At 40.2% G+C, this 27,538-nt stretch overlaps 1 protein-coding gene across 1 annotated transcript in view; it reads left to right on the top strand.

Moving 5' to 3' along the window:
- limk2 (LIM domain kinase 2) overlaps positions 1 to 27,114 on the top strand; it is a 56,026-nt gene extending 28,912 nt beyond the window's left edge. Inside the window, exons 4-16 of the mRNA XM_017725415.2 lie at positions 4,198 to 4,307; positions 5,763 to 5,954; positions 7,701 to 7,806; positions 11,956 to 12,167; positions 12,258 to 12,444; positions 12,735 to 12,821; positions 13,219 to 13,350; positions 15,849 to 15,905; positions 17,763 to 17,828; positions 19,453 to 19,630; positions 20,654 to 20,709; positions 20,950 to 21,107; positions 25,609 to 27,114. Coding sequence (XP_017580904.1) covers positions 4,198 to 4,307; positions 5,763 to 5,954; positions 7,701 to 7,806; positions 11,956 to 12,167; positions 12,258 to 12,444; positions 12,735 to 12,821; positions 13,219 to 13,350; positions 15,849 to 15,905; positions 17,763 to 17,828; positions 19,453 to 19,630; positions 20,654 to 20,709; positions 20,950 to 21,107; positions 25,609 to 25,810 — 1,743 coding nt within the window. The 3' untranslated portion in view covers positions 25,811 to 27,114. The remainder of the gene's footprint in view (positions 1 to 4,197; positions 4,308 to 5,762; positions 5,955 to 7,700; positions 7,807 to 11,955; positions 12,168 to 12,257; positions 12,445 to 12,734; positions 12,822 to 13,218; positions 13,351 to 15,848; positions 15,906 to 17,762; positions 17,829 to 19,452; positions 19,631 to 20,653; positions 20,710 to 20,949; positions 21,108 to 25,608) is intronic.
- The last annotated feature ends 424 nt before the right edge of the window (positions 27,115 to 27,538 follow it).

Below are 27,538 nucleotides of genomic sequence, written 5' to 3'. Positions count from 1 at the left end.
TTACCTTCAGCCTTCTAAACTCTGAGAGGCGGCCACCCTTCACGGCCCAGACATGCAGCTGGCAAACCAGGAAAAACAGCAAATCTCAGATCCCCTAAAGGAAAAAGTTATCTAATCATTACCTAGTAATTATTTAGTAATTACCTAGTAATGAGACAGATGTAAAAATGTAGGCAGTTACATTTACATTTAGTTTCAAAGCTGTTGTTACAGAATGTGGTCGACACTTTCAGCCTGTTTTAGTGACAAGAAATGAAACACTGCATTTTTCATTCTGCAAAACATTTCATCATAGACGTAGCAGCTGATCGCCACTTCTGCTTACAAACATAATTGCTGTAAGGATTGAAAGTTTTGAATCCACACTTTGAGCAGAATGTCTCTGCTTGTTTTAATGCCACTTCTTGGTGTTACTAAGTGACAAAAGCAGCCATAGAGATGAAAGGACAGCACTTTGGCTCACACATCAGCGGTCTTCCATGTCAGAGCCTAAAGGGAGGGAGGTACTGCTGCAGTCCAGTGCTGGGAAATAAAACACACATGCGCCTGTCATCACTATTACAATATCGCATAAGCATGAAAAGGTCTGAGACATCCTTACTCAGAGGTCATGCCCAGTGTCAGAGTGTTGAGAGGGGAGTAGGGAAGTCTGTAGATTAACTGTGCTGTTTAAATGAACCTTTGTTGGCTTCTGCCAGTATAGGAAGTGTGATCACTTTGGGTTCCTCAAAAGTACTTCTGTGTTCTTTAATGTCCAGATGAGCATTATAATGTGAATAGTTCAGGGTTTGAAATCTGATTGGCTTAGCCAGGCTAGAAGCGTCTTATTCTTCATATACATACATGTAAATTGAATTATATATTAAAGCAGTTAATAAGTTATTTATGCAGTAATCGGAAGACGTCTTTAATGCTGATTATTGAGATTATTATGAGGGTCTGTATAATGAAAACCATTTACCTCACTTTTCTTTTTTTTTTAATTACTTTGATGCAGCATGAAAAGATCGTTAGCGTTACGAAACATACAGATCGCTGTTTTTGTGATGTCACATTTACCTATTGCCACCTGTTTAGCCTGTAGTGGTTCAGCTCCACCCAACCATGCTGAAGTTGTATAGTGTTTCAACCTGGATAGGTTTTGAATGCAGGACAGCCAATCAGAACAAAGGTTATTTACATACATCAGTCTTAAAGGCACAATAACCAAAACAGTCTGTTTTAAAGGCATAAGGAGAGGTTTGAGAATGGTCATATAGGAAGGAGTTGTGCCGAGGTAAGTGATTTCTTAAGTATAGTCTTTTATTAAATGGTATTTGTTGCTATTTTATAAAATCATAAAGCATTTATATTGTTTTATACTAGCGGGCTCAGCTGAGTGTTCGCCTTATCAAACACTGGCCATGTTCGAACCCATGAGAGAAGTGAAATGGTCCGCAGCCCTAGGAGGAAAACCGCTCAACCAGTAACAGACAGCTCCATAACCATCTCTGCTAATCTGATTTTGTGGTTTAGAGTGAATTAATCCCCTGCATGTGTTTTGGCGAGACACGGTGAGCTCATTCCATGTCTGTCCAGGCAACTTGCAATAGCAGAATATATGAGGGGCTGGTAATTAATAGCCTGCGCAGATGAAAAACTGCATCTTCATTTTAGACTCCATAACACACTGAGTCAGTGGCAGCTGTGTAATATATTGGGCTGCATTGGATTTTCGTGGTTTTATGCTGTGTGTTTTGGCAAGACATCATGACCCTAGCTCTTCTTGGTGTGTTGGATGCTGAGGTGCAAACGGAACATTTGAAGTATGTACAAGAATGTGTGTGTGGTCAGAGTATTCAGTGAGGTACTAATCTGCTGCTTAGCTGAGTGTCTGCAGTTGAACTTCATGAATATGAGTGTTATTTACATGCTGTTGTAAACTTTATTTATGTTTATATGAGAGGTGGCACTCATCCAATCCACTTCTTGGCCCGTATTAGTATGCTAAATAAATGGATAAAATGAATATCAGAGGAAAAGAAAAACGATTATACCATACTGTAACAAGTCTGTTCTGAAACAGCACTCTTCTGAAGTGAAGAGCTCTTTTAAATGGTTTGTGGTTATTATGTTAAAGAAAATGTATCAGTTTGGTGATGCACAGTTACTGTAAGCAGTCAGCAAGGTTCAGACGTGTGCGTATAAAAGTGAAAAGATTGGCTTTGTTAACACTAAAGCCGTAGTCCAAGGTCAAAACCAGAAGAGAATAGATGATCACAAATTTGATCATCTCACCAGGCAAATGAATCAAAAAGGGCAATCCAAAAGACAAGGTTGAAACAACAGGCGAAAAGGGTCGGAATCACAAATCCGATATCCAGCATTCAGTTCAAAAAGGGCAAGGCAAAAAGCAGAGTCGAAAAACAAGATCAGAGTCAGAACAAAACAGAGAGAGGCAGTCAGAAAAACGGTTCGTAAGGGAAGCAGTACTTCGCAATTTGACGTAACTAAAGCCTGTGCTTTTATACTACACTACAACAGACGTGACACAACCACACAGGTGAAACCAATCAGTAATTCAGTGACTGAGAGCGCTGATAGGTTCGAGACCAATCGTCACCGGTCCCATGATCCCCTGTTGACTCCTGGGTAATGGAGTCCGTGATGGACTCTGATGCTACAGGGAAGTCCCTTGTCATGCGTTTCCCCCACAGTGTTGTGGGAAATGTAGTCCGCAACACTAGGAGAGTCTAGGCGGACCTCAGAACGAGGGTGATCAGGACGACCCCTACACCCACCACCGGATCTGTGAACAGGGGCGGAACCAGAGCCGCCGAGGCACTGGACTGTTGTATCCCTTTCCTGGGAACGTTGAAGAGAGCTGGTCAACTGACCACAAGGGCCCACGGTGGACTTTGATGCTACAGGGAAGTCCCTTGTCATGTGTTCCCCCACGGTGTCAGTCTAAGGAGTGACGGTTACAATATCAGCATCATGCCATCTCTAATTTAGATGTGCATGTAGTGGTTTTATACATGAAATGCACATCAGTCTGCCTCACAGAAACAAATAAAAACAATAAAACAAATAAAAACTAATTAAGGAAGTTTTAAGTGTCCTATTTGTGTGCGAGTGTCTCATCCTTTCAGTTTAAGGAAATAAGCATTATTATTCTTATTTCATCAGAAGAAGGTGTGTTTGTATGTCGTAAACGCGAGTGGGGGTGTTCCTTGGTGTGAAATTGAGGAAATGAGAGTTTATTTTCCCAAGAGGGAATTCTGTGGTCACTGTCATAATCAAAACATTCCCTAAATGTTAAATTTAATGCAGTACTGTGTAAATGTCCCCTGAGACCAGCCTTTTAGGTATATCATTTCCATTCAAACAGACATTGAACACAAGTTATTCAATATTCAGTGTCAGGAAATGTTTATTAAAAAGAAAATTGCAGAAAAGTGTATGAAATCAAATCTATCAATATTTCATTTTTCCCCCCACTGCCACTTTTTTGCCCTGGTGTTAAAACCTGTGAGTTACAGCTGAGTCCTCCAGTTGCCTCTTAGTTGCCTGGAAATGAAATAAATGAAGGAAGTTCAGAGTACTGTTGGAAAAGGGGAAGTTTTTTTTGTTTTGTCCCCCCCCCCCGCAATGGCTTTTACACTGTGGTATGTGCTGAGATATAGGCTGAATGTGTAAGAGAGGGGCAGACAGGTGGCTGGAGTGGAAAAGGAAGGAGAGAGTGTAACAAAAATAAGGAAGCTGATTGAAAGAATGCTGTGAATGAGAAAGAAGATCGTGAAACAGAAATGGAAGACTGAAACAGTGTTAGAGGGAGGGAGGGAGGGAGGGAGGGAGTGCTGGGTGGTGTGTAATGATCCAGACAACAGGGAGGTGCTGATTGCATTACATCACTGACAGTAGACAGGCCCAGACAGAAGCAGGTGAGAGAGAGAGAGAGGCTGAGCATTACTGACAGAACACAGGCAGAGCTTGCAGAGAACACAGACTTGGGAATACGCACTCTGGGAATTGGGAATATTGTCTCATCCATAACCACAATTCATACTGAAGCCTTCCGCAGCAGGGCAGCGTATACCAACCACAGGGACACGCTGGCTTTTCAGAGATGGTTTCCATCGGGAGTAGTGGGTTTTCAAGCTTGTTTCCCGCTCTGGGACAATGCTGATCCGGACCAAACTGTGATTGTGTTCTCAGGTGGCTGGAGAGCACAAATACCACCCGGAGTGTTTCGTGTGTCTCAGCTGTAAGGTGGTGATCGAGGAGCGGGACACCTACGCCTTGGTGGAGCGCTCCAAACTCTACTGGTGAGAACAGGCTGCATTCACTCTCTCTGTTTTTCTCTTTCTGTTGAAAGAAATTCTCCAGCAGTTTTCAGCCTTATCTCTGTCCACTGCATCTGAAGCACATACTCAGTTACCATGGACAAAAAGTTTGGCAAGCTTTCGTACAGGAAAAAGAAAATCTCTCCTAAACATATTAGCTGAAGCGCCTTCCCACTGGCCGCTGTTAAGTTTTGTGTCTGTGGTTATGTTCTTTTATTTGAGGGAAATGCATTAAAATGTTTGTTTATGCTAATTGGCCGTACGCTTCAGATGCAGCAGGTTAGGTTGAAAATGCTGGGGAATTTCTTTAAGGCCCTCTAATGGCCTGGGAATGTATTTTCAATTGGAATAATTGTTTTACTGTTATGTAACTACAGACGTGCTGATTCCGTTGTTCTCAGTGTAATGTTAGTTTTAAAGGGACATTTCACCAGATTTTTTACATTTTTGCGTAATTCAGTCAGTCTCTGGTTTGGTGTAAAGTGGTTCGTTGTAGTGAAACTTACCAGCTCAGATTTCTTTGTGGAGGTGGTGATTGGAACCAGGGGTCACAATATTAACAACTCAAATAAATAAATACAACTCAAAAATGTACTATCAAGAGCAACCAAATGTATGTTTATAAGGATAATAAAATCTGAAAATATATGATATGACTTTTTGCCATTCACTGCCCTGCATTTACCTCTCTGCTGTGGGTAGATTTAAAAAAGACACTTCTCAAAACAGTCATAAAATATTCTATGAAAAGTTTTTGCAAGGGAGCTTTTAGAGGCAATAAACATTTTAGATGTTTTGGTTCCTGTCACCACCACTGTGAACAATTGTGACAAATCGCTGAATTTCTCTAGAATAGAGCATTTCACATCAAGCCACTTTGAATGACTTTGTTCACAAACTTAACAATGTATGAAAATTTTTAAAATCGCCGGAACCCCCAATTACGAATTAGTCCTTTACTCAGAATTCTACTGATTAGGGCCAGACTGAAAATTCTGTGACCAGTTCCAGTAGCTGAATATTTGCTAATATAATTCTTATTTATATTTTAGATCTTATCTTTACACTTCCAGTATTTTCAGCTTTGTATGACTGATGTGACTCTCTGTTGTCAGCAGTGACGGACTTCTCAGAATTGTCATTTTAAGCTCTCAAGCAGCAGAAAGTTGAATGATTCTTAAATAATGTAAATATTGTAGCACTGGATTGGTCAGGTATTTGAAATGTTAATATTTCCTTGTCTTTTTCTTTTTTTCTTTTGTCCGCAATTCCACACGAGCAACTTGCCTAGTGTCTCTTTTGACAAGCATGTTGGACAGGAATGTTAGTATTTTATAAACTGTCTGTGGCTGCTGTTCTTCTTGGTTTGAAATGATGACGATTGACATTGCTCAGGTTCACAGAGGTTTCTCCTTTCACTTTGTGTTGTGTATACAGTGGTACATGCTATAAGCAGGAGGTTCTGGCTCCGATGCTGGAGAGGCGTTGCTTAGCTGATTCATCTCTAGACTCGCTGCCTCACACGGTCACCCTGGTGTCCATGCCAGCCGCAGCCAACGGAAAACGGGGCTTCACAGTCAGCGTGCTGAGAGATTGCAGCAGCTCCAAGGCCAGCGTGCAAGTCAAAGAGTCAGTCCTCATCACACCCTCCAGCACACTCTAAACTTTAAAACACCTGATAAAGACACTCGGGACTCACTTGCGTAGCTTCAGTTATAATAGACTATATTTGTGGTTCACAATTAGATCAGCCAAGATATTCGTCTGTAGATATTTGCTCCAGATCTGCGATCGGCGATCAGCCTATTTATTCATTTATTTCTGATTGTAAATGCTAAATAGCCGGTAGCTTCTTGCGGTTGGATGCACAAAGTTTAGTGGATATTTACTTAGTCTGTTCTCTGAATTTAACATATTGGGAAAAAGATAAAACATAAAATGTGGCCTATGCAAACACATTTTATATTTAATTAATTTTTTTTATTTTTACCCATTATGTTATACTACAAAATTTTGCACTAAAGCTTTTATTTTCAGGAAAATGGCATATTTGAATTTGTGCTCTGTAGAGAGTGTGTTCCTAATGTAAATGTATTTTCACTTAGAAAGAAAATTTTTTTAAAAAGCACGTAATTTGACCTGTGTGTGTGTGTGTGTACATATATAAAAAAAACAACATAAAGAGTGTGTGTGTGTGTGTGTGTGTGTGTGTGTGTGTGTGTGTGTGTGTGTGTATGTATATATATATATATATATATATATATATATATATATATATATATATATATATACATACACACACACACACACACATACATATACAGGATGAGTCAAAAGTCACAGTACAGGTTTATTTTATTTTTTATTTTATTATCGACTTTTATCTCTGGGGTTATCTCAAACAATTGTGTATGCTGAGAAAATTCACAACAAACACCACCTTGTGACAGCAAAAAAAATGTTATAAAACTGTGTCCTGTTACTTTTGACTCACCCTGTATATTTTCTAAACTGTTATTCTTCTGGGTCACGGGGGGAACTGGAGCCTATCCCACCTTGGACAGTTCACCATTCCATCGCAGGACAGACATACATATACATTCACTCACACACGCGCACGCACGCACACACACACACACCTGGGGCAGTTTAGCAATTTAGCCTGTCCAATTGGCCTGACTGCATGTCTTTGGTCTGTGGGAGGGAACTAGAGATATGTGTATATATACGCTCACATACATAGACACTAGTAAGAAAAATGGCTGATAAAGTTAAATAAACAAATAAATGCAAGACATTTGAAAATGCTGTATTTGTGTATGTGTGTCATGAGGAGTATAAAGAATGTTTATTTCCTTGTTCTCTGAAGTTATTGTTCTGGACATATTTTTACTTGTGACCGTGGCAGTATATCAAACATGTAATGAATTGAAATGGTACACAGAGGGAATTTATGTTCTGTCATTCATCACAGAAACCAACCACAGCACAGATGTGTCTTTTGCCATAGACACACACTTGTAAACACTGAGTTATATGTTGCGTAACTGTAATTGCAGGGTTGCAGTGTTCTGTGATTGGAATAGGAGTTGAAATGAATGTGTACCAACCATTGTGTATTATCTGTTCTTCAAGCAGTTCGATTTGATGATATATAGTTTTTCTATGTATAATCTACCAAGCAGCATTCTGTGCTTTTATTACCTCTAGATGGCTTGAGGCATGTCGTTTTGTTATGGTGACGTTACAGTAGTTATCGGCTAACCTGACAAGCCTGTCCCCGGTTGTTTAGGTAAACATTCTTAGCTTGTGCGTTGCTATGCATGACAACCTGGCTAAGTGTTTCTGTTCTCAAAGTCGTACCTGCTCTCTCAGGGTCCGAGGGATGCTGATTAGCCCGGAGGTTCGGAATGCCATCCACGTCGGAGACCGCATCCTGGAGATTAACGGCCTTCCTGTGGGAACATTGATGGAAGAGGAGGTGAGTTAGCATGCTAGCACTGTAATATATAAGGCTGGGTAGGTCTGTAAGAATGAAGTTAAGGTGATTATGTCTGGAATGAAGAGCCTCTACTGCTGAAGGTAGAGCAGGTGAATTAGCTTTCTAGCATGCTATCAAACGAATGTGTCAAAGGATTGGGAGGAATATGGTTAGGAAAGGTGATTATCCTGGAATGGAGTGCATCCACTATTGAAGAAGGAGGTGAATTAGCACTATAATGTGTTGAAGTAAATGTAATTGGGCTAGAATGGAGAGTATGAACTGCTGAAGGTGGAGGATATGAGCTAGCATGCTCACTTTAATGTGTCAGGAGCTAGGGGGACTCCAACTAGGAATGAAGAGAGAATGGAGAGCATGCACAGCTGAATGAGTAGATGAGTTAGCATGCTAGCACTATGCGTCAAAGGCTGGGTGGGACTTTAGCCAGGAATGAAGTTAAGGTGATTATGCTGGAACGGAGAGCATCCACTACAGGCCTGTCTGTGGTGTGAAAATCCCCAGGCCAGCTAATAGCTTTCACAGGGCTGCACGGTCGCAGCCAAAACATCAAGTGCTCTAGATGCTTCCAGTTACTGAAATTCAAAACTTTTGACATATTATTGGGCTGTTAAGTGTGCTTTTCATTAGGATCATGATTCCCTTTAATGTTCCCCTTTGCATTCCACTAAGACTTTGCTCAGAGTTTAATCTTACCTTGTGGCATAACACAGCATCATTTCGGATTACCTAAAAAACAGAAGACGGAAAGCCTTAATAGCCCATGGATGAAGTTGGCTTTTGTTGGTAATGCTAATGTTTAATGCTAATGGCTGAATACTATTGGCTGAATAAGTGGATATATGTAAATGCACTGATATTTGTGACCTCACAAAACCAGTTAATTTCTAAACAGGTCTTGTTTGCAGGTTTGTTTCTGTATACACTGTATGGGTAATTGTACATTTTGCAGCTTTACCAGTGTTTATATACTACATTAAACTCTTTCATGAAAAAGGCAAAGGAAATTGAGTTTTACATGATATGGGCCTTTAAATTTTCAGGTGTTCTTGAATCAGACTTGTCACACGTATTCCGACTTGAAAGAGGGAGTGTGTCTTTGTTTGAAAGGGAGGCAGAGAGAAAGCCTGGTCTGCGTCCAGGTCTAGAGTGGTGTGTCACTCAGGTCGAAATACTTGGCATTCTCTTCATGCATTCACAAATTTAATTTGGTTCCCACCGTTTCTCATGAGGGAAAGACTTTCTGGATTCCACAGACTCAACTTAAGTCCTGTTACATCTGTGCTTTACCGTAATTAGACACACAGAAGAACTTTAACTTTTTTAACGACAGCAGTGTTTTAATGAAGCATGAAGCCCATCAGCAGTGGCTTGAGATCTGAATCATAGTAGGTATTAAAGGAAAACTGTAGTTATATAGAAATTCTGAAAAATTGATAAATGGTGAAGATGTAAACAGAGTCGTTCAGACCACTTTTTGTAAAGTGAAAACTTAGTCGGAATTGTTCACATTGGCCACTAAAAGCTCCCACATAGAAGGTTATTAAACAAAATGGTCATGAATACACTGCCTGATGCATGAGACATTGTTTTGCGATCGTTTTGTGATCGGTTTGGCCTAAAACGTCATGATAATCCATTTATTTTAGTCTATTCATGGCGAAGAGGTACACAAAGGACGTTAAAAGGTAAAACAGTGCCCAGAGAAAATATTTTCCACTATTTTACCATGAACATTACATATAAAAACTTGGAAGACGTGTTCACTGGTTCGCTGGTGGCTTTCGATAATGAAAAATGGCTGTTTTAGTGTTATAGACAATAACACCCCTGGTTCCCATCACTACCAGTCTAAAGAAATCTGAGTGTGTAACTTCTACAATGACCTATTTCACATCAGACCAGTATTGAAGGGCACGTCATGGTTTTCCTCCCATTTTATTTATTTATTTTTTTAAGCAAAAATTGTGATGTAGTATGTAAACACTGCAGTGGTTACAAAACTTTTCTCAGTCTATATAGCCATAACATGAAACCTAGCTTTAAAACAAGCCTTTTTTGAATTCACAGTTTTTATGATGTTACAAAAACCAAACAAAACCATTTACGTGTTCACCATAGTGGAGTTTAGCCTTTCCCATTTACACTAAAGTTATAAGGAGTGTTTTAGTTCAGACTGCTTTTGGTTGTGGCGCAATATATGGCAGCCAATCAAGACAGTGATCATTTGCGTGTATCAGTTTAAAAGGCTCAGTAACAAAAACAGCTTGTTTAATTTGGAGATAAGGACAGGTTGGAAAATAGATGTGTAAAATTGGATTAAGACTGTTTTTGGTACATGCTATAAATGGGCTTTACAATAAAATGTATGATTTGGGTCGTTTAAGTTTGTCACTGTCAATAATATTGGTAATCAAAAAATATACTGAGTATTAGATGTAGAGAACGTTATGGCTTGTAACTCACTCGCTCATCAATGACATTCAGCAGGCTGAAGGTTCTCCACAAGGGGGCTCTGTTAGCACTCAAATAGCACTTAAATAGTGCTTCACATAAAAGATGCTGCACATCCCTGTTTCAACAACTGATAAACTTTTAAAAATCTTTTTTAAAAAAAGGGTATTGGGAGAATCCTTTATAACACTTAAATACATTTATAAAAACATTAAGCATGTCGCTGCTATCAGAAGAAAACCCCATATCTCCAAAATGGTAACCTTACTAGAGAAGGAAAAAACATATTAATGTAAGTCAATGGAACCAGACGTTTTTCCAAGTTGTTTCTTTCAGTCTATTCATCATGAAATGTACATATAATGTGAAGTATAACAGGCATTTTCAAATTACCCCAAACACTGAAAAACGTCAAAAATGAAGATACAAGGTTTTCTTCAGATAACAGTGATATGCATTTCACCACATGAACCTGACCCCCAAAAAAGCCCTGGGGCTTTATGTGTGTCACTATATAAATTATGGATGAGGCTTCCATTATCATCATATGCACTTTTTTGAGAGTGGAGAGTGCAGATCAGATCAGTTAGCGCTTATAGATTAGTTTAATCAGAGTCACGGTGAAGTGAGACACTATGATGTCTTGTTTTCCTATTCGTGAATTTCCTTGCATCAAATTGTAGTCAAAATCTATGCATTTTTGGCTTTGGTAGATCAGTCTTTACATATTAAATAAGTGCAACAGCAGTATAAACAGTCTTACTGATGGAAAAGAAATACTTTAGAAAAACTTTAGGACAGTTTAAAATATGCATTATCGTGCAAACTGCAAACCAGTCACTACCAATTCATTGATGCAAATGTGAATGTCTGTATTTAATTGCGTGACAGGTGGAACTAATCTCGTCTGTTGCCTGTTCTTTTGCCGGCCTGATGAGAATGCAGGCTGAATGATGTTTGAGCCTCTGTGATCACTCTGCTGTGTTGTCTGTGTGCTCATGGCATTTATAAACAAAGCGTTCATCATCAGATGAGCTTGGATCCAGGCTCTCAGGAATTTGAAAACCTGTTTAGAAGCATCCAGACCATTGTGATACATGTTGGCTAGTGAATTGTTTGCAAGTGATGTATGAAGATCTTATAAAAACGGAGTTAAATTTAAACCTCCATTGTAAACACAGCAGCTAAATGCCACAGACTGCAGGGTCTGGTTAAAACATAAACACTGTCAGCAGTGCTGTCTTTGGGATTTAATCTGATGTGAGGAAATTCTTTCGCAGTTCTGTGCCTAATAGTCATTGCCAGTTCTCAGCTGCTGGCTAGATGTCTCCCAACTGTGTGATTCTACAGTCATATGAATACATTTGGGTACCACTGGTCAAATATTTTGAAATTAGTTTAACACGTCCTCTTCAGAGAACACAATTATGCACATTTTAACGCGCAGCATTTCATTATGAATGTTAATTTTGTCAGAACTTTGTCCTCAATATTAATTTTATTATAACTTTATTCTCCATGTTAATTTTTAGGGAAATGCACAGTTTATTTACTGAAGTTTACAGTTTATTTACTTATTTACTTTGTCCTTACATCATGATGTTACTCCATAAATGTGTCTAAAACAGCCAGCATTTATCTTGAAGGTTAAAATCAAACTCTGATTGGCTGATCTAGGTGGAGAACCTCATCCATCGCACAAGTCAGACTCTGCAGCTGCTGATAGAGTATGATCCAGTCAGGCAGCGACTGGACCGGCTTCGCCTCGGTACCACCAACAACCGTCTGGGTGTCCCTGCCGCATCCCGCCTGCGGCTCTCCTCTCCGTCAGACGGGGTGATTGAGAGAACAGAAGCTGATGAGGGGACGCTGAAGAGGAGATCGCTCAGGTAGGTTAACCCCAGCTGACTGATTTGCAAACAGAAGAAGTTTAGGAAATTCTTGTAATGGATTGGATTGTTTTTGAATGTAAATTGCAGGCGCAGCAACAGTATCTGTAAATCTCCGGGTCCTGGCTCTCCGAAGGATCTCCCACCACTGACGCGGGACATCGGCCGCTCTGAGTCGCTCCGCGCCTCCTCCAGCTGCTCCCACCGCATCTTCCGCCCCTGTGACCTCATCCATGGGGAGGTGCTGGGCAAGGGCTTCTTCGGCCAGGCCATTAAGGTTTGTCTGCTCAGGATTCACTTCACTCTTCAGTTTAGAGGTCTTTGCTAGATAAAAATCATCCATAAGTCCTGTTATCAAGGGACTGGTTTGAAATAAGTCAATGGGGCCCAACAGATTGAGGGGTGTGCAGTAATTTTAGCTGATCCGTTATTTTCCACTCTGGAGTTTTGGTTCTCTGGAAATGTCTTTGTTTTTTGTTTTAATAATAGACTAATCAGCACAAATACCACTTTTAGTAGTAATGAATATAAATCAGAATGGTTAATTGGTGGTTTGTTGTGGAACAGGTCACTCATAAGGCGACGGGGGAGGTCATGGTAATGAAGGAGCTCATCCGCTGTGACGAGGAGACCCAGAAAACCTTCCTAAAGGAGGTGAGGCTGTGTTCTTTACTCCATCACCTTTGCACTATGTTCTTCACTGCTGTTTAGCTGGACTCATGGGTTCAGCTGTGATGGTGGATTAAGGTATCTGGGGGTTCTTTGTGGGTTTGTGAGATTTTTATAACGTGGAGAACAGCAAATGAGTTTATAGTTCTCTTCTAGTTTGAATCAGTATAGAGTCAAGAGATTATAAATGGACTAGGACTGTCTCGATTACTCAGTTAAACTCCAGTGTTTGATTTAAAATGTTAAACTGTACCTTATTGATGAATCAGCAGTGATTATTTGGCAGTTTGCACAAATAAGCATATTTTAAGTTTGAACTAATAGTGACAGCCCTAAACTGAACTTAAATACGTTATCAGCCTCTCTCTCAATTTCTCTCTAGGTGAAAGTGATGCGGAGTCTGGATCACCCAAACGTCCTCAAGTTCATTGGCGTGCTGTACAAAGACAAGAGGCTAAACCTGATCACAGAGTTCATTGAGGGAGGAACACTGAAGGACTTCATTAGAGACATGGTACGTCCAGACGGATAAATCACACCTCCTCCTTCTCCCTGCTTCCTTCATTCTCAATCAAACACTTCTGGTTGTGGCTGCAGAAAGTCTAGATTTCAGCCAAACAATGTCTCTGCCTCGCTCTGATGTTCGAAGTAAACTCTGCAGAAGGAGCTGGTACAGAACCGTGTGAGAGAAAGTGAGAGAGCTGTGCATGCATTGGGAGAGTGAGGAAGGAATGCAGGGGGGAAAGAGAGAAAGTGTTTCCAGGTGAGGGAGTTCAAAAGAGAGGTTGTTTTCCTGGCCTCCCACTGTGGCCAGCTCCACCACATGGCCAGCAGATGAGGACCAGAAATATGCTGTTTGAGGAGAAGGTCAGCGCAGAGGTTGCCACTGCATGTAGCTACGTGTATATACTGTATTATGTTTAGTAGCAGGGTTAAGCATTTCAATAACAAGTTAACACAACAAACTATGGACAACACTTTTTTAAAATGCTGTTAAGGCAATAATTCAACCTTTTGAATCTGTAATCCTGTTGCTGTTGCTATGCGTCTACCCATGTGCAGGCTTCTCGCTTAAAGACAGCTTTTAAATGGCAGCTTCCATTGATTCCATTTATTAGTTATTTCCATCTGCTGCCATGCTGTGAATTTATTTATTGCTAAAGTGTGTTGAGTCTGAAATATCATGGACAATACAAACAAAGCACTCATGCTGGCCATGCCAGTAATATCAATTATGATGACACACAACCTGAAGTGAAAAGTAAAACAAAATAATAAGAAGAAAAGTAAAGCAAAGAATGCTCCAATATTGTACCAAATGTGCTTTGATATTGGCAGTTCTTTCCAGTAATAGCTTTTACGGATAGAGCCATGAAAGTTCTTCAGCTTCAGCTCAGCATTTTTCAACATTTGCCATTGCTGTGGACTAAAAACTGCTTAGTTAAAGTGGAGTTCCACTGATTTTTCAGAACTTCTGCATAGGTCAGTTGTCGAGATGTAAACAAAGGCATCCACTGTGCTTTGGCTGCTTTGTAGAGAAATTTGACGAGTCAAAACTGTTGACAGTGGTGCTGATAGGAACCAGACATTTAAAGAGTTTGCCTGTAAATGTTCTCTCATAGAATATTAAAACAAGACATACTTGCTTTTGTGCTGCTGATGTCTAAGACGTTGTTTTACACTAGTTCTGTACAGTCTTTTGGCTTAATTTTTTTAAATACCTGTATAGGCATGAAGAGTATTGTGAGGCATAATACTCCCCAGTAAAACTTGTCTTCCACATTTACCTCTATTTTACCATCACTGTTAACATTCAAATACTCAGAAGACTCAAGTACGTTCACTGGTGGTTTTGGATCATGAATAAAATAATTATATTTGCACAACTCCTGGTTTCTATCACCACCACTGTAAACAAATCCGCATTGGTAAGTTTCGCGACAGTTAAGCATTTCAAACCAAACCACTCTGAATGAGTTTGTTGACTTCTTGTTGATTGAACTATGCAGAGATTTTGAAAAATTGGTGGAATTCCCCTTTAAGGCCAATAGCAGGTTTGGAATTTGGTGTAAGCCTGCAGTCAAACTCCTCTTCTGAATCTGACCAAACAGGCTGCAGGTCAAATATAATCTTATAGAAATTGTCCAATGTGTCTATTTTCTGTTTATGTATGCACTGAAGTAGAAACTTGGTAATGATTATCCACAATGTAAAAACCCATGAACAGGTGCTCGGTGGAATGATAGTTAATGTTAAAAAAAAATGTGGTAGAGTGTTTCTCAACCAGTCAATCGACAGAACTGTTGTACTCATTATTATTGGTTTCATGTTGAAATTGGAGGGAATAATTAGAGCCACTGATTAAGCTACTTATTGAACACCCTAATAAATGAAGTGGAGCATAGTGGACAATAACATCACCCCACACACAGAAGATTGGAGGTTTTATTACTCACCACACAGTGCACACACACAACTGCTAAGGCAATAGGAGGCCTTGGGCTAGACTCCAAACAATACATTTAATGTTCATTGTCTTTCTGGATGTAAATAAAATACTTAAAATTATGAAAATTTTAGTAGTAATTGTCAAGAGTGGTGATGTTTGATTTAACTCACGTAAAATTAATCACTGTTTGATCTTTAGAGTTTAAACCTGTCTTATGTTCACTGCTCATCTTTTATGAGTTACGATGTGAACTGTAAAAGTCTGAACTACTTTAAAATGCCAGAATAATAAACCATTAGCCACCGGTATCAATGTCCACAACAATAAGGTTTTATTATTTATGTAATCAGCCCAGAAACCATCAGTGCATCCCTAATTCACGCATTCACTTTAGTTCAGCTACACCTGTGTTGAGTAAAGAGGGTGACTATGTAATGGCACTCTGTCATTGCTTCAGAGCAAACCAGGACAGTCATGTGATGCAGCTGTCATTGTTGATAGTTTGTAAAGCCACCTATTCATTCTTTCTCTCTCTCTCTCTCTCTTTCTCCCTCATTCTTCAGGACCCGTTCCCATGGAGGCAGAGGGTTAGCTTTGCCAAAGGCATTGCTTCTGGAATGGTGAGTGGTGGACTACATTCACTTACGTGATTGCCAGTGACTTTATGTTTACTGATCACTGCTGAATGTGCATGAGTTGATATCAGTTTAAACGTGTACTACACCAAGTCTCCGATTTGACTTTCAGACTGGATTTCAGATCTATTTAGATATCTTTTTCAAACTGGTTTACTGTTAAATGCACCTTTTCCACTACAGAGTTTAAGGCTCTGTTTTTACCATTCAGTCCAGTGCATGCTGTTGTGTGAAAGGCCATTCCTTCTACACAAGTCTAGTGAGAGACCTCTTGAGTTAGTAGCATAGAATCCCATAGCTTTTCTGTTTCCAAGGTGACCTGTCACATTCACAGACACATAACCCCGAAACACACTCGCATGTTTATACATTACTGTCAGACTCTTTTTAAAGCTTGCTATAAAGAAAGCATATCGAGAGGCCCACTGGCTCTCTGAGTGAAGTGACATTCTTTTAGCCTAAAACACCTTTGCTATTGCTAATATGCTAACTCCAGGGTTATTGTTCACTTATTATTCTTAAGGCCTATTGGCAGTATCTCAGTAAGTCCTGTAACTACTATGAACACTTAACACTGTTAATGCTATTCAGGAAATACTATAAAAACTACTGTCATTCAGTAACAATGAATTCTACTGTTATAATCCAATCCAGTTACTATACTTGGTACAGTTACTATTCAAGATTTATCATAAATGCAATATTCAGTGACCTGTTATTATTCAATAACTATGATTTTTACTGCTGTTGTTATTCAGTAACAATTTTGAATATTATTATAATTCAATAAATACTATGAATAGTACTGCAGTTATTCAGTCATTCCCAAGAATATTATTTTGTGTTTTAACTACCATAAATACTGTATTTATTGAGTAACTGCTATGGATTCAATTATAAAGGCTGTTGTTATTCAATAAAAGTGACTATCATGAATAATGTTGTTATTCAGAATTTGTGATGAATATTATTGTTATTCAGTAATGACTGTGAATATTAGGATTATTCAGTAAGTACTATGAATAGTGGCATTATTACTTATTAACAACTATGAATACTGTGAATGTTATTCAGCTATTCCTTCTAACATTATTATTTAGTAACTACTATGAATACCATTACTACTAAGTAACTTTGGATACTACTATTATTTGTGACTACAATGAATTACTATTATTCAGTAAGTACTTTGAAACTGCATCACGTAGTTAGGAGGAATAATTAATTGAATTGACGAAATGAGTAATTGATGTGTAGATTTGCTGGTTTTTATCGGAGTTTGAGTCTATGTTGTATTAATTTACTGTATGAATTGTTTTTTCTCCTTACTGCCCTCTTTATAAATACAGATGTGCAGTATAATGATGTGATATACGTATTGTAATAAATTACATTACAGTATGCTTTGCTGACTGTATCCTGGGTATCATCAGTACTTCTAGATCACCAAACAGCTACATGTGTCAGAAAGAGAGATGTAGAGAACAAAAAAGAGTGACTAGTTATAGAAAGCCTGTAAACAACCAGTGTACAGTAACTGGATACATTCCAAAGAAACAAGTATGATCTTTTGTCCCACACTATTTATTATCCTACTGTCTTTGTCTTATTTCATTAGTTTATTTATACCATTTGTTCATATTTTTTCATACGTTTTCTTCATAAGTTGTTTATTTTTGGGACAAAATAATTTTGTGGATTTTGTCTGTTCCAACTTGTCTGCAAACCTAAAAAAAGCTGTTGTGATGCATATCACATTTTGTGAGTGTTTTTATTTATTTTTTTATATTTTTAGCTTTATCACCCAGCCTTACTTATAAACACTGATCCCTGTCCTTACAGGCATATCTGCACTCTATGAGCATCATCCACAGAGATCTCAACTCACACAACTGCCTGGTGAAACTGGTACGTGACTCCCTGACCTACTCAGTTTTAAATCTGTTTAATGCAGGAGCCGCTGATTCACACTCGCATATGCAAGCGTTCACCCCATTTGCATTCAGTTTAGTGTGAACTGCAGTAGTAATTGTGTCTGGAGTTAGAAAAAGGGGCCTTGATGGTGTTGAAATCTGTTTTTTGTCCTACTGCTGAAGGATTGGCTGTCCTGTCCCCATTGCTCATTGGCTGAGGGACAAGCAGTTTAGCCTTCTTGTCAGCACAGGCAGAGACTGAAGGTGAAAAACAAAAACAAGTTATGCAAGACTTGCAAGAGAGAGAGAGAAAGAGAGACTGCAGTCTCAGGAGATTTGTTGTAGGTTGTAGGAGGTTGTTATGCTGGAAGGCAGAAGAGCTGATGCTCAGTGAGCGTGCTGGTATCAGTATCCGTTGTTTGTGTAGGTGTGTGTGTGTGTGTGTGTGTGTGTGTGTGCACGTGTGTAGGTGTGAGAGAACCAGTGTTTGAAAAAACACACCGAGTGAATCATTCATGAATCTCAGACATTTTGGGAAAGTGCCTGATGTGGAAACTATGTGTTCAGACTCACTTGTCAACATCTATTTTTAACCCTGAGAAAACAGTGAAACTCTATTTATGTTTTAAAGCCCACAGTACATTTATCTACCAAATAAAATGCATTGATACACTGTTTACATCAGTGGTGCTCAAACTTATTAGATGTGAGAAAGGGAAAAATCAAAGGAAGACTGGATAGATCATCAAAATTCTCCCCAACAGATAAACAGCACTAAACGCTTTATGAGAGAGAGAGAGAGAGAGAGAGAGAGAGAGAGAGAGAGAGAGAGAGACTCTTGTATCAGAGCTGAAAAAATCCAACCCAACACAGTCTGAAAAGATGTGCAGCTGTCAAGAAGCCCAAAAGCTGCATTAAATGAAATTGACTGTCCACCCCTCAACATAACTGAATGTGTTTAGGATTGCATGAATTATGAAAAGCAGGAAATGTGACCAGCTTCTAAGACTCACCTTTAGAGGTGTGGAAAAATATCCCTGCAGATTTCTTTAAGAAACTGAAAGTTGTTGAGTCTTTTTCTGTTAAATGTATGCCTTCTACTTTTTTTTATAGTGTTATAAAATGTAGAATTTGTACTTAATGGCCATTTGGACTGAAAAAAAGGGGGTGGGGTTCTTCCAGGAGAAATCGAACATCCTCACGGGTCAAGTTTGGGCAGCTGGGTACACATATAGATGGAATGCTTCATACTTTCTTGGTAAATGGGAAGGAAAGAGAGCAGGCAAAAGTCAGTGAGGGAAGGCAGATGGTGGATTAAGATTAAGATTAATCTTAACGTGCACATTTGTAGAATGCAGAAAGCTAGAAAATGGTGAAAGTCACCATTGCCTTTACACCAGGGTGTAAATCATATATATGAATATAATTGAATCAAATCCAAATGTGGTGAAATTTGGATCTTGATATGTTACGGTTTCCTAAGGAACTGTAATCAAATTTGTTGCAACAATAAGCCCATATATATTTATATTTCACTAAGCTAAATACAAGACTTATGTGCTTTCTCTAGTGTAGCATCCAGTGTGATTAACCCTCGTCTTGAATTTTGACCCTTTTAGGACAACACAGTGGTGGTGGCGGACTTTGGTTTGTCCCGACTTGTCATGGAGGACAAGGTGAAGCAGCCACCACCTGACAAGCCAACTAATAAGAAGAGGCTGTTCCGCCGCATTGACCGGAAAAAGCGCTACACAGTCGTGGGCAACCCGTACTGGATGGCCCCAGAGATGCTAAACGGTGAGAAGAGCTCATAGTCATTCATTCTCAGAACATATTAAAAGCCTAACCTGCTAGGTCCACCATGACCAGGAGGAAAGCAACAATGAGTTACACAGTGTTTTATATTTGTAGGAATAGTTTGTCAAAGGTCAAAGATGCACAGTTTTGCCCTTATCCCAAAGGTCGTCAATCAGAGAAGACATTTGTTGTTCAGAATTAGCTTTTTTTTAGTTTTGCATCAAACTTGTTGAGGGAAATTCCACCAATATTTGAAACTTTTTGTGCATAATTCAAACGGTATGATGTAAACAAATACAGTCAGAATGGTTTGATGTTTGATGACTCTTTGTAGGGAAATATACCAGCTCAGGTTTCTTTAGAGTGATAGTGATAGGAACCAGGAATTACAAGATTTACAACTTGGATGTAGCCGTTTTGCTATCCACAGCAATTGTTGTGTCTTCTAAGTTTTTATGTAGTGTTTTAGTCAATATATAGTTTTTCAATATAACAGAGTTGATAATAGTAAAATAGTGGTAAATCCAAAAAAAGTTTTCTTTAGGGACTGTTTTCCCTTAATACTCTGCATGTACCTCTTCACCATTAATGGCTTTCAAAAATATTATTTTTGCCCAAACTATGGTGGACTAATGTCTCAGACGTCAGGTAGTGTATTTATGACTATTTCATGTCATAACTTTTGAGAAGGAGCTTTTAGAGGCATTGAACTCCTCAGACGCCTGGTTCCCATCACCACCACTGTGACAGGAACAGAGCATTTCACACACAACCACTCTGAATGGCTGTGTTTACATTTGAAGCATTTAATTATGCAGAAGATTCTACAAACCAGTCTTTATGTATTCGCAAATACACTTGCTTTTGTGGTTTTTGACTCTTTAGCTTCCTGATGACGACTATTACTGTCTTCTATACAGACATCACTTTTTTTAATTTGTTAGGCCCATTAGTTTACATTAGTGATTTAAGCTACAAGTTTAATGTTTCTCTTGCTGAAATGTCTCGCTTTGTGTGGAACAGGTAAACGCTATGATGAGAAGGTGGACGTTTTCTCCTTTGGCATTGTGCTCTGTGAGGTAAGCTGTGGGCCTGTTGAAGCATATTTTGTACCTTACTGAGACCACTTTCTTCATTTTTCAGTTCCCCACTCTGCAATAAGCTTGTTTTTCATACTGTGATGGTTCCAAAAGGGCTTATGCAAATAACCAAATGTCAAAACCAAATGTTCAGCTAGATTTGTGTTATCCTGCACTCTCTCTTGATTTTTGCATATGACTCGCATATCATTGACTCTTTTTCTGTATTTTTCTCTCCAGATCATCGGGCAGGTGTATGCCGATCCAGAGTGTCTGCCTCGGACACTGGACTTTGGCCTCAATGTGGGCAAATTCATGGAGAAGTTCCTTCCTGAAGACTGCCCGCCTGCTTTCTTCCCTTTGGCCGTGACCTGTTGTGACCTCTTTCCTGACAGCCGGTGAGTGCAGCTTTTCATTAGCCCTCAAGAAGAGATGATCAGAGAGATTCCGGTCAGTAGCAGGGTTATGGCAGTTCAGCTCCTGGAGGGTCTTAGTTCAGCACAGTTTAATTATTTCCCTGCTTGAGCACACCTGATTCAACTCTGTGGGTTGCCAGGTGTAGTAGGTGTTTTCACTACACTGTGTTGTCAAAAGATTTTCTATTGTAGTTCCTGTAGTGAAGTTAGGTAAGCTTCCAGCACGTTGGTAAAGTTCCCATTCAGTCTAATGAGAGGTTGTAGTGAACAACTTGTTTTTGTCAAAATACAGATTTGAGCTGATTTTTTTGTGTGTGAAAGGCCATGTCATGAGGATATGTCCTTTGGCTTTGACTTTGTGGCCCTTGGCCCACCACAAATATTGCACTTTAGCTCTCCTAAGAGAAAAGGTATGAGCAGCCCTGCTTTACAACTTTTTCAGTCTCTTTTTTTCAGTCTCTTGAGTTGCTAACAATGCATTTTTCTGTGGAGCACTGACGTGCCAACTTCGATTCTGCATGTTGAATGGCTGGTTGCACTCCTGTAAGATTGTTCTTCAGCACAGCGGTCATGCACAGTGTTGTTTTGACTTCAGTTGCAAGGGATATTATGAGATGTCAACAAGTAAAGTAGCCCAGCATATAGGAAAATCTCTCTCTCTCTCTCTCTCTCTCTCTCTCTCTCTCTCTCTCTCTCTCTCTCTCTCTCTCTACCTCTCTCTCTCTCTACCTCTCTCCTCTCTCTCTCTCTCTCTCTCTCTCCCTCTACCTCTCTCTCTCTACCTCTCTCTACCTCTCTCTACCCCTCTCTCTACCCCTCTCTCTACCCCTCTCTCTACCCCTCTCTCTCTCTCTCTCTCTCTCTCTCTCTCTCTCTACCTCTACCTCTCTCTCTCTCTCTCTCTCTCTACCTCTCTCTCTACCTCTCTCTCTCTCTCTCTCTCTCTCTCTACCTCTCTCTCTACCTCTCTCTCTCTCTCTCTCTCTCTCTCTTTACCTCTCTCTCTCTCTCTCTCTCTCTCTCTCTCTCTCTCTCTCTCTCTCTCTCTCTCTCTCTCTCTACCTACCTCTATCTTTTGGACTCCTCTTGCCCATGTGCTTGCATTCTGTGTGCTGTTTGTACACTGCTCAAAAAAATAAAGGGAACACTTAAACAACATAACTCCAAGTAAATCAAACTTCTGTGAAATCAAACTGTCCACTTAGGAAGCAACACTGACAATCAATTTCACAGCTGTTGTGCAAATGGAATAGACAACAGGTGGAAATTATTGACAATTAGCAAGACACACTCAATAAAGGAGTGGCTCTGCAGGTGGGGACCACAGACCACTGCTCAGTACCTTTCTGCTTTCTGGCTGATGTTTTGGTCACTTTTCAATGTTGGTGGTGCTTTCACACTCATGGTAGCATGAGACGGACTCTACAACCCACACAAGAGGCTCAGGTAGTGCAGCTCATCCAGGATGGCACATCAATGCGAGCTGTGGCAAGAAGGTTTGCTGTGTCTGTCAGCGTAGTGTCCAGAGCCTAGAGGTGCTACCAGGAGACAGGCCAGTACACCAGGAGACGTGGAGGAGGCCGTAGGAGGGCATCAACCCAGCAGCAGAACCGCTGTCTCCGCCTTTGTGCAAGGAGGAACAGGAGGAGCACTGCCAGAGCCCTGCAAAATGACCTCCAGCAGGCCACAAATGTTCATGTGTCTGCACAAACGGTCAAAAACCGACTCCATGAGGATGGTATGAGGGCCCGACGTCCACAGATGGGGGTTGTGCTCACAGCCCAACACCGTGCAGGACACTTGGCATTTGCCAGAGAACACCAGGATTGGCAAATTCACCACTGGCGCCCTGTGCTCTTCACAGATGAAAGCAGGCTTCCACTGAGCACATGTGACAGACATGACAGAGTCTGGAGACGCCGTGGAGAGCGATCTGCTGCCTGCAACATCCTTCAGCATGACCGGTTTGGCAGTGGGTCAGTAATGGTATGGGGTGGCATTTCTTTGGAGGGCCGCACAGCCCTCCATGTGATCGCCAGAGGTAGCCTGACTGCCATTAGGTACCGAGATGAGATCCTCAGACCCCTTGTGAAACCATATGCTGGAGCGGTTAGCCCTGGGTTCCTCCTAATGCAGGACAATGCTGGACCTCATGTGGCTGGAGTGTGTCAGCAGTTCCTGCAAGATGAAGGCATTGAAGCTATGGACTGGCCCGGTCATGGCCTTCCCCAGACCTGAATCCGATTGAGCACATCTGGGACATCATGTCTCGCTCCATCCACCAACGTCAAGTTGCACCACAGACTGTCCAGGAGTTGGCGGATGCTGTAGTCCAGGTCTGGGAGGAGATCCCTCAGGAGACCATATATATATATGATATTATATACACACCCACACACCGGCCACTTTTATAGGTACAGCTTGCTAGTAAAAGGTTGTTTCCCCTTTTGCCTTCAGAACTGTCTTAATTCTTCGTGGCATTCTTTCAACAAGGTGTTGGAAACATTCCTCAGAGATTTTGGTCCATATTGACATGATAGCATCACGCAGTTGCTATTGCAGTTGAATCTCCCGTTCCACCACATCCCGAAGGTGCTCTATTGGATTGAGATCTGGTGACTGTGGAGGCCATTGGAGTATGAACTCACTGTCATGTTCATGAAACCAGTTTGAGATGATATGAGCTTTGTGACATGGTGCATTATCCTGCTGGAAGTAGCCATCAGAAGATGGGTACACTGTGGTCATGGTCAGCAACAATACTCAGGTAGGCTGCAGCATTTAAACGATGCTCAATTGGTACTAAGGGGCCCAAAGTGTCCAAGAAAATATCCCCCACACCTTTACACCACCACCACCAGCCTGAACCGTTGATACAGCGCAGGATGGATCCATGCTTTCATGTTGTTTACGCCAAATTCTGACCCTACCATCTGAGTGTCGCAGCTGATATCGAGACTCGTCAGACCACGCAACATTTTTCCAATCTTCTGTTGTCCAATTTCGCTGAGCCTGTGCAAATTGCCGTCTCAGTTTCCTGTTCTTAGCTGACAGGAGTGGCACCCGGTGTGGTCTTCTGCTGCTGTAGCCCATCTTCTTCAACGTTCGACGTGTTGTGCATTTTTAGAGATGGTGTTCTGCATTCCTTGTTTGTAACAAGTGGTTATTTCAGTTACTATTGCCTGTCTATCATCTCAAACCAGCCTGCCCATTCTCCTCTGACCTCTCACATCAACAAGGCATTTTCGTGTATGTATGTATGTATGTATGCGTGTGTATGTGTATATATATATATATATATATATAATTATTATTGCATATGTGTACGTTTCTCTCAGTACAGTACACATGCTATTCTGTACCACTCTAAAGCCACAGAGCTCATCGAGAAAAACGTGCTCCACAGAACACTGCAAAGCATGTTCTGTGAACACGCCCAGTGGAGCTAATTACTTTTCTCATGTTTACTCCACTTGTATTGTACTAACTGTCTCACCATGTTCACTGAAACTGCAATAGCCAGCATACAAATCCTCCTTCAGTTTAGTCAGTAGTGGGCAATGAAGTTTAGACTGGAAGAAAAGTTACATTTTAACAATGTGCCGCCTGATTTTTCTCCATCCTTCATAAATCTAGGATTTTTAAACTGTGCATGTACTCTACATGTTTGTGGTGGTGTTGGTGGGTTTGGTGGTGTTGTTGCTGTTGTTAGCTGATTAATTGCATCAGGTGTAAGAGCAGGGCAACTTCACAATAAGAAAAAATTCCATGTTGTGATCACATTGTCAGTTATTGCAGTTGTGATACACCGTGCAATATGTTTTATGTGGTCACAATTTATTTTGCATTGTCTTTGACCAAAATGATTCATGTGTATTGGATCCTGTGAATGTCTTGATGCACCCAAACACCAAATAAGCTTAACAGCATCATGTGTTCATGTGATTAGTCAGAATGCTCGTGCATATTGCAGTGTTCTTTGATCAGTATTCCAAAGGTCAGTATTGTGATTAGGGATTTACTCATCCTGTATTTCCAGGTCCATTAGGTCTTGGTTATCTCTTAATATAATTTTTTTTATTCTAGTTTTGGAAACTCCTGATTTATTACTTATTTTCTCTCTACCCCTTTATTCTCCTCTGAAATGTTTCCTGAAAAATGAGTAACGAATGTTTAAAGGCCATTTTAACGCTAATTTAAAGATATGAAGGGTGGTCTCTGACTTTTGCACAGTGCTGTGCCTGATTATGTGGGATCAAGAATAAATGAACAAATTAAGAATATGACAAAGTAATGAATAACACATTCATATAATTATTAATGAGCAGGACTGAGAAACAGTATTGAATATGGATTTCTCATGTTGATTCCTGATGTTTAATAATGTTAGTATATTGGATCAGTGCCTCCTTAATTGTGATGATGAATAACAGATGATAAACTGTCCAGTTCTATCTGACTCTATTGCTTCTTGCGTCTGCAGACCAGCGTTTGAGAAGCTGGACGACTGGTTCGAGGCTTTGGCGCTGAACCAGGAGCTGGGCATCCCTCTGCCAGCCGAGCTGGACGAACTGCAGCAGAACCTGTGGAAGACTCACAGTCCAAACATGTATGACCTTTCACCCAACCCCAGCCCCACAACACGGGCTCCAGAACGGTCCACTCTGGAAACCAACGGCACATAGCCCATGGGGACGGCCTTTTCTAGTCTCCACATGACCCCCCGCTCATTGAGAGCCTGCACAAAGACTGCTGGAGGCAGTGACCAAAAGGAGCTGGCTGGACTAACCTTATTCTTAATTACCTACATGGATGAGTTTACATAACTGGAGCTGTGGACATGCTACGTAAAGAGAAATGCAGACTGCAGTGCTTGGGATGCTGTCTGTGGGATTTTCGTGTTGGCTTTCGAACTTCGAAGGCATTCTAGAACGCAGCTTTGCAGGTTTCTAATGAGGGAACAGGCAGATTTCAGTGGCCTGAAGGTTCTTTGTCTTCCTTTTTTCTGCTTTTCAGAGGGTAAGGTGTTTGTTTCCTTACATAACAGACTAATTTGGGATTTTTGGCATCACCTTTGCCATTTATTTCTGGAGTGCCTGCAACTGGAGGCATCATGATAAATCTGTAAAAATGAACCTGTTTCCTGAATGACACTAGCTGCTAGCTTTGTTTCTGCTGCGATCACAAAAACACAAAGGTCTTATCACAGTGTCTGCGAGTGGGTGCCTCGGGACAAATGAGTAGCATTGCTGTTTTATTGCTTTAGACATCTAACAGCCAAGCCACTATCTAATAATGTGCTTAGGGGAGTTCACTATATCTGTTGATGCTTAATAACTAAGTACTTCAGTGTGCTCTGTTCAATGCTGGCACATTTGCTGAAGTTCAGAAATGTTTGACTATGCTGCCCCCTGCTGGATGATTATATGTTCATCTCCTTTAAAAACTGGATTTATTCATTTCTCCTCAATGGAGAGGCAAGATCGAACTGAGAGACTAATATTTCTATTTTCCTCCGAATTGTTCGATATATTGGTGAAAACTTGTTCTGGAACTGTTTATTAAATGATCAAACAATCCAGCACTATTTGAAGACTACCTATGTACGGACTTCATAACACAAGCATAAACGTTAAATAGCATTCAGAATGTTAAGACGAATATTTCCATAGCGGCTTCAGTCAATATTCACAAGATCACACATTCTCTATACTAAAGTCACAGACAACTGTTCCATTTATAACACTGTTATAAAGCCAGAGGCCTAGTTAAGAACCCCAAAAGTCAATTCTTTGAAAGATTTTGATGCCCTAAGATTAAAGGCATGCCATGAAGTCCCTGTCTGGGTGGCCCTCAGTTACTGAATAATCTATATCCTGATCGGTTGTTAGTGTTTTAGGCTCCCAGCTTGATGTAAATAGTGTATCAAAGCAGTTGTGTACCACAATAATTATAAAGCTGTTTGGTGAGTAGCGCAGAAAGCTGCCCTCACTTTGATCAAAAACACTCACAAAACTGGACACTCTGTTGGAGATTGGTGTATGAATTGTATAAAGGTTTATAATTAATTTTGTATGACTGTTTTGGGATAATGGGGGTTTTTTTTGATTGCAGAATTTTGTAGAATGTGAAAAGTAAATGTTTTTTTTTTCTCAAGCATTATCTATCTTTGAGGTACTGATGTGTAAAAAATCGTTACCACTACAATTATGTTACACTAGTGTTTCATAAATAAATGTTAAATGAGTAAAAACTTGTAGTTTTTTTTTTAACTACAGTAGCTTATATTTCCCTAATGTGAATTAAAGCTGACACTAGGGGTCGCTATTGAACACACTGCACTAGGAACCTTTGGTTTGCCTTCAGGTTGCAACATTCATCTACAGCGATTCTCAGAATCAGAAGGACTGATC

Source organism: Pygocentrus nattereri, chromosome 20, assembly GCF_015220715.1.
Source record: "Pygocentrus nattereri isolate fPygNat1 chromosome 20, fPygNat1.pri, whole genome shotgun sequence".
Lineage (NCBI taxonomy): Eukaryota > Metazoa > Chordata > Actinopteri > Characiformes > Serrasalmidae > Pygocentrus > Pygocentrus nattereri.
Note: the sequence above shows the minus strand (reverse complement) of the source record. Positions and strands in the feature narration are given on the sequence as shown.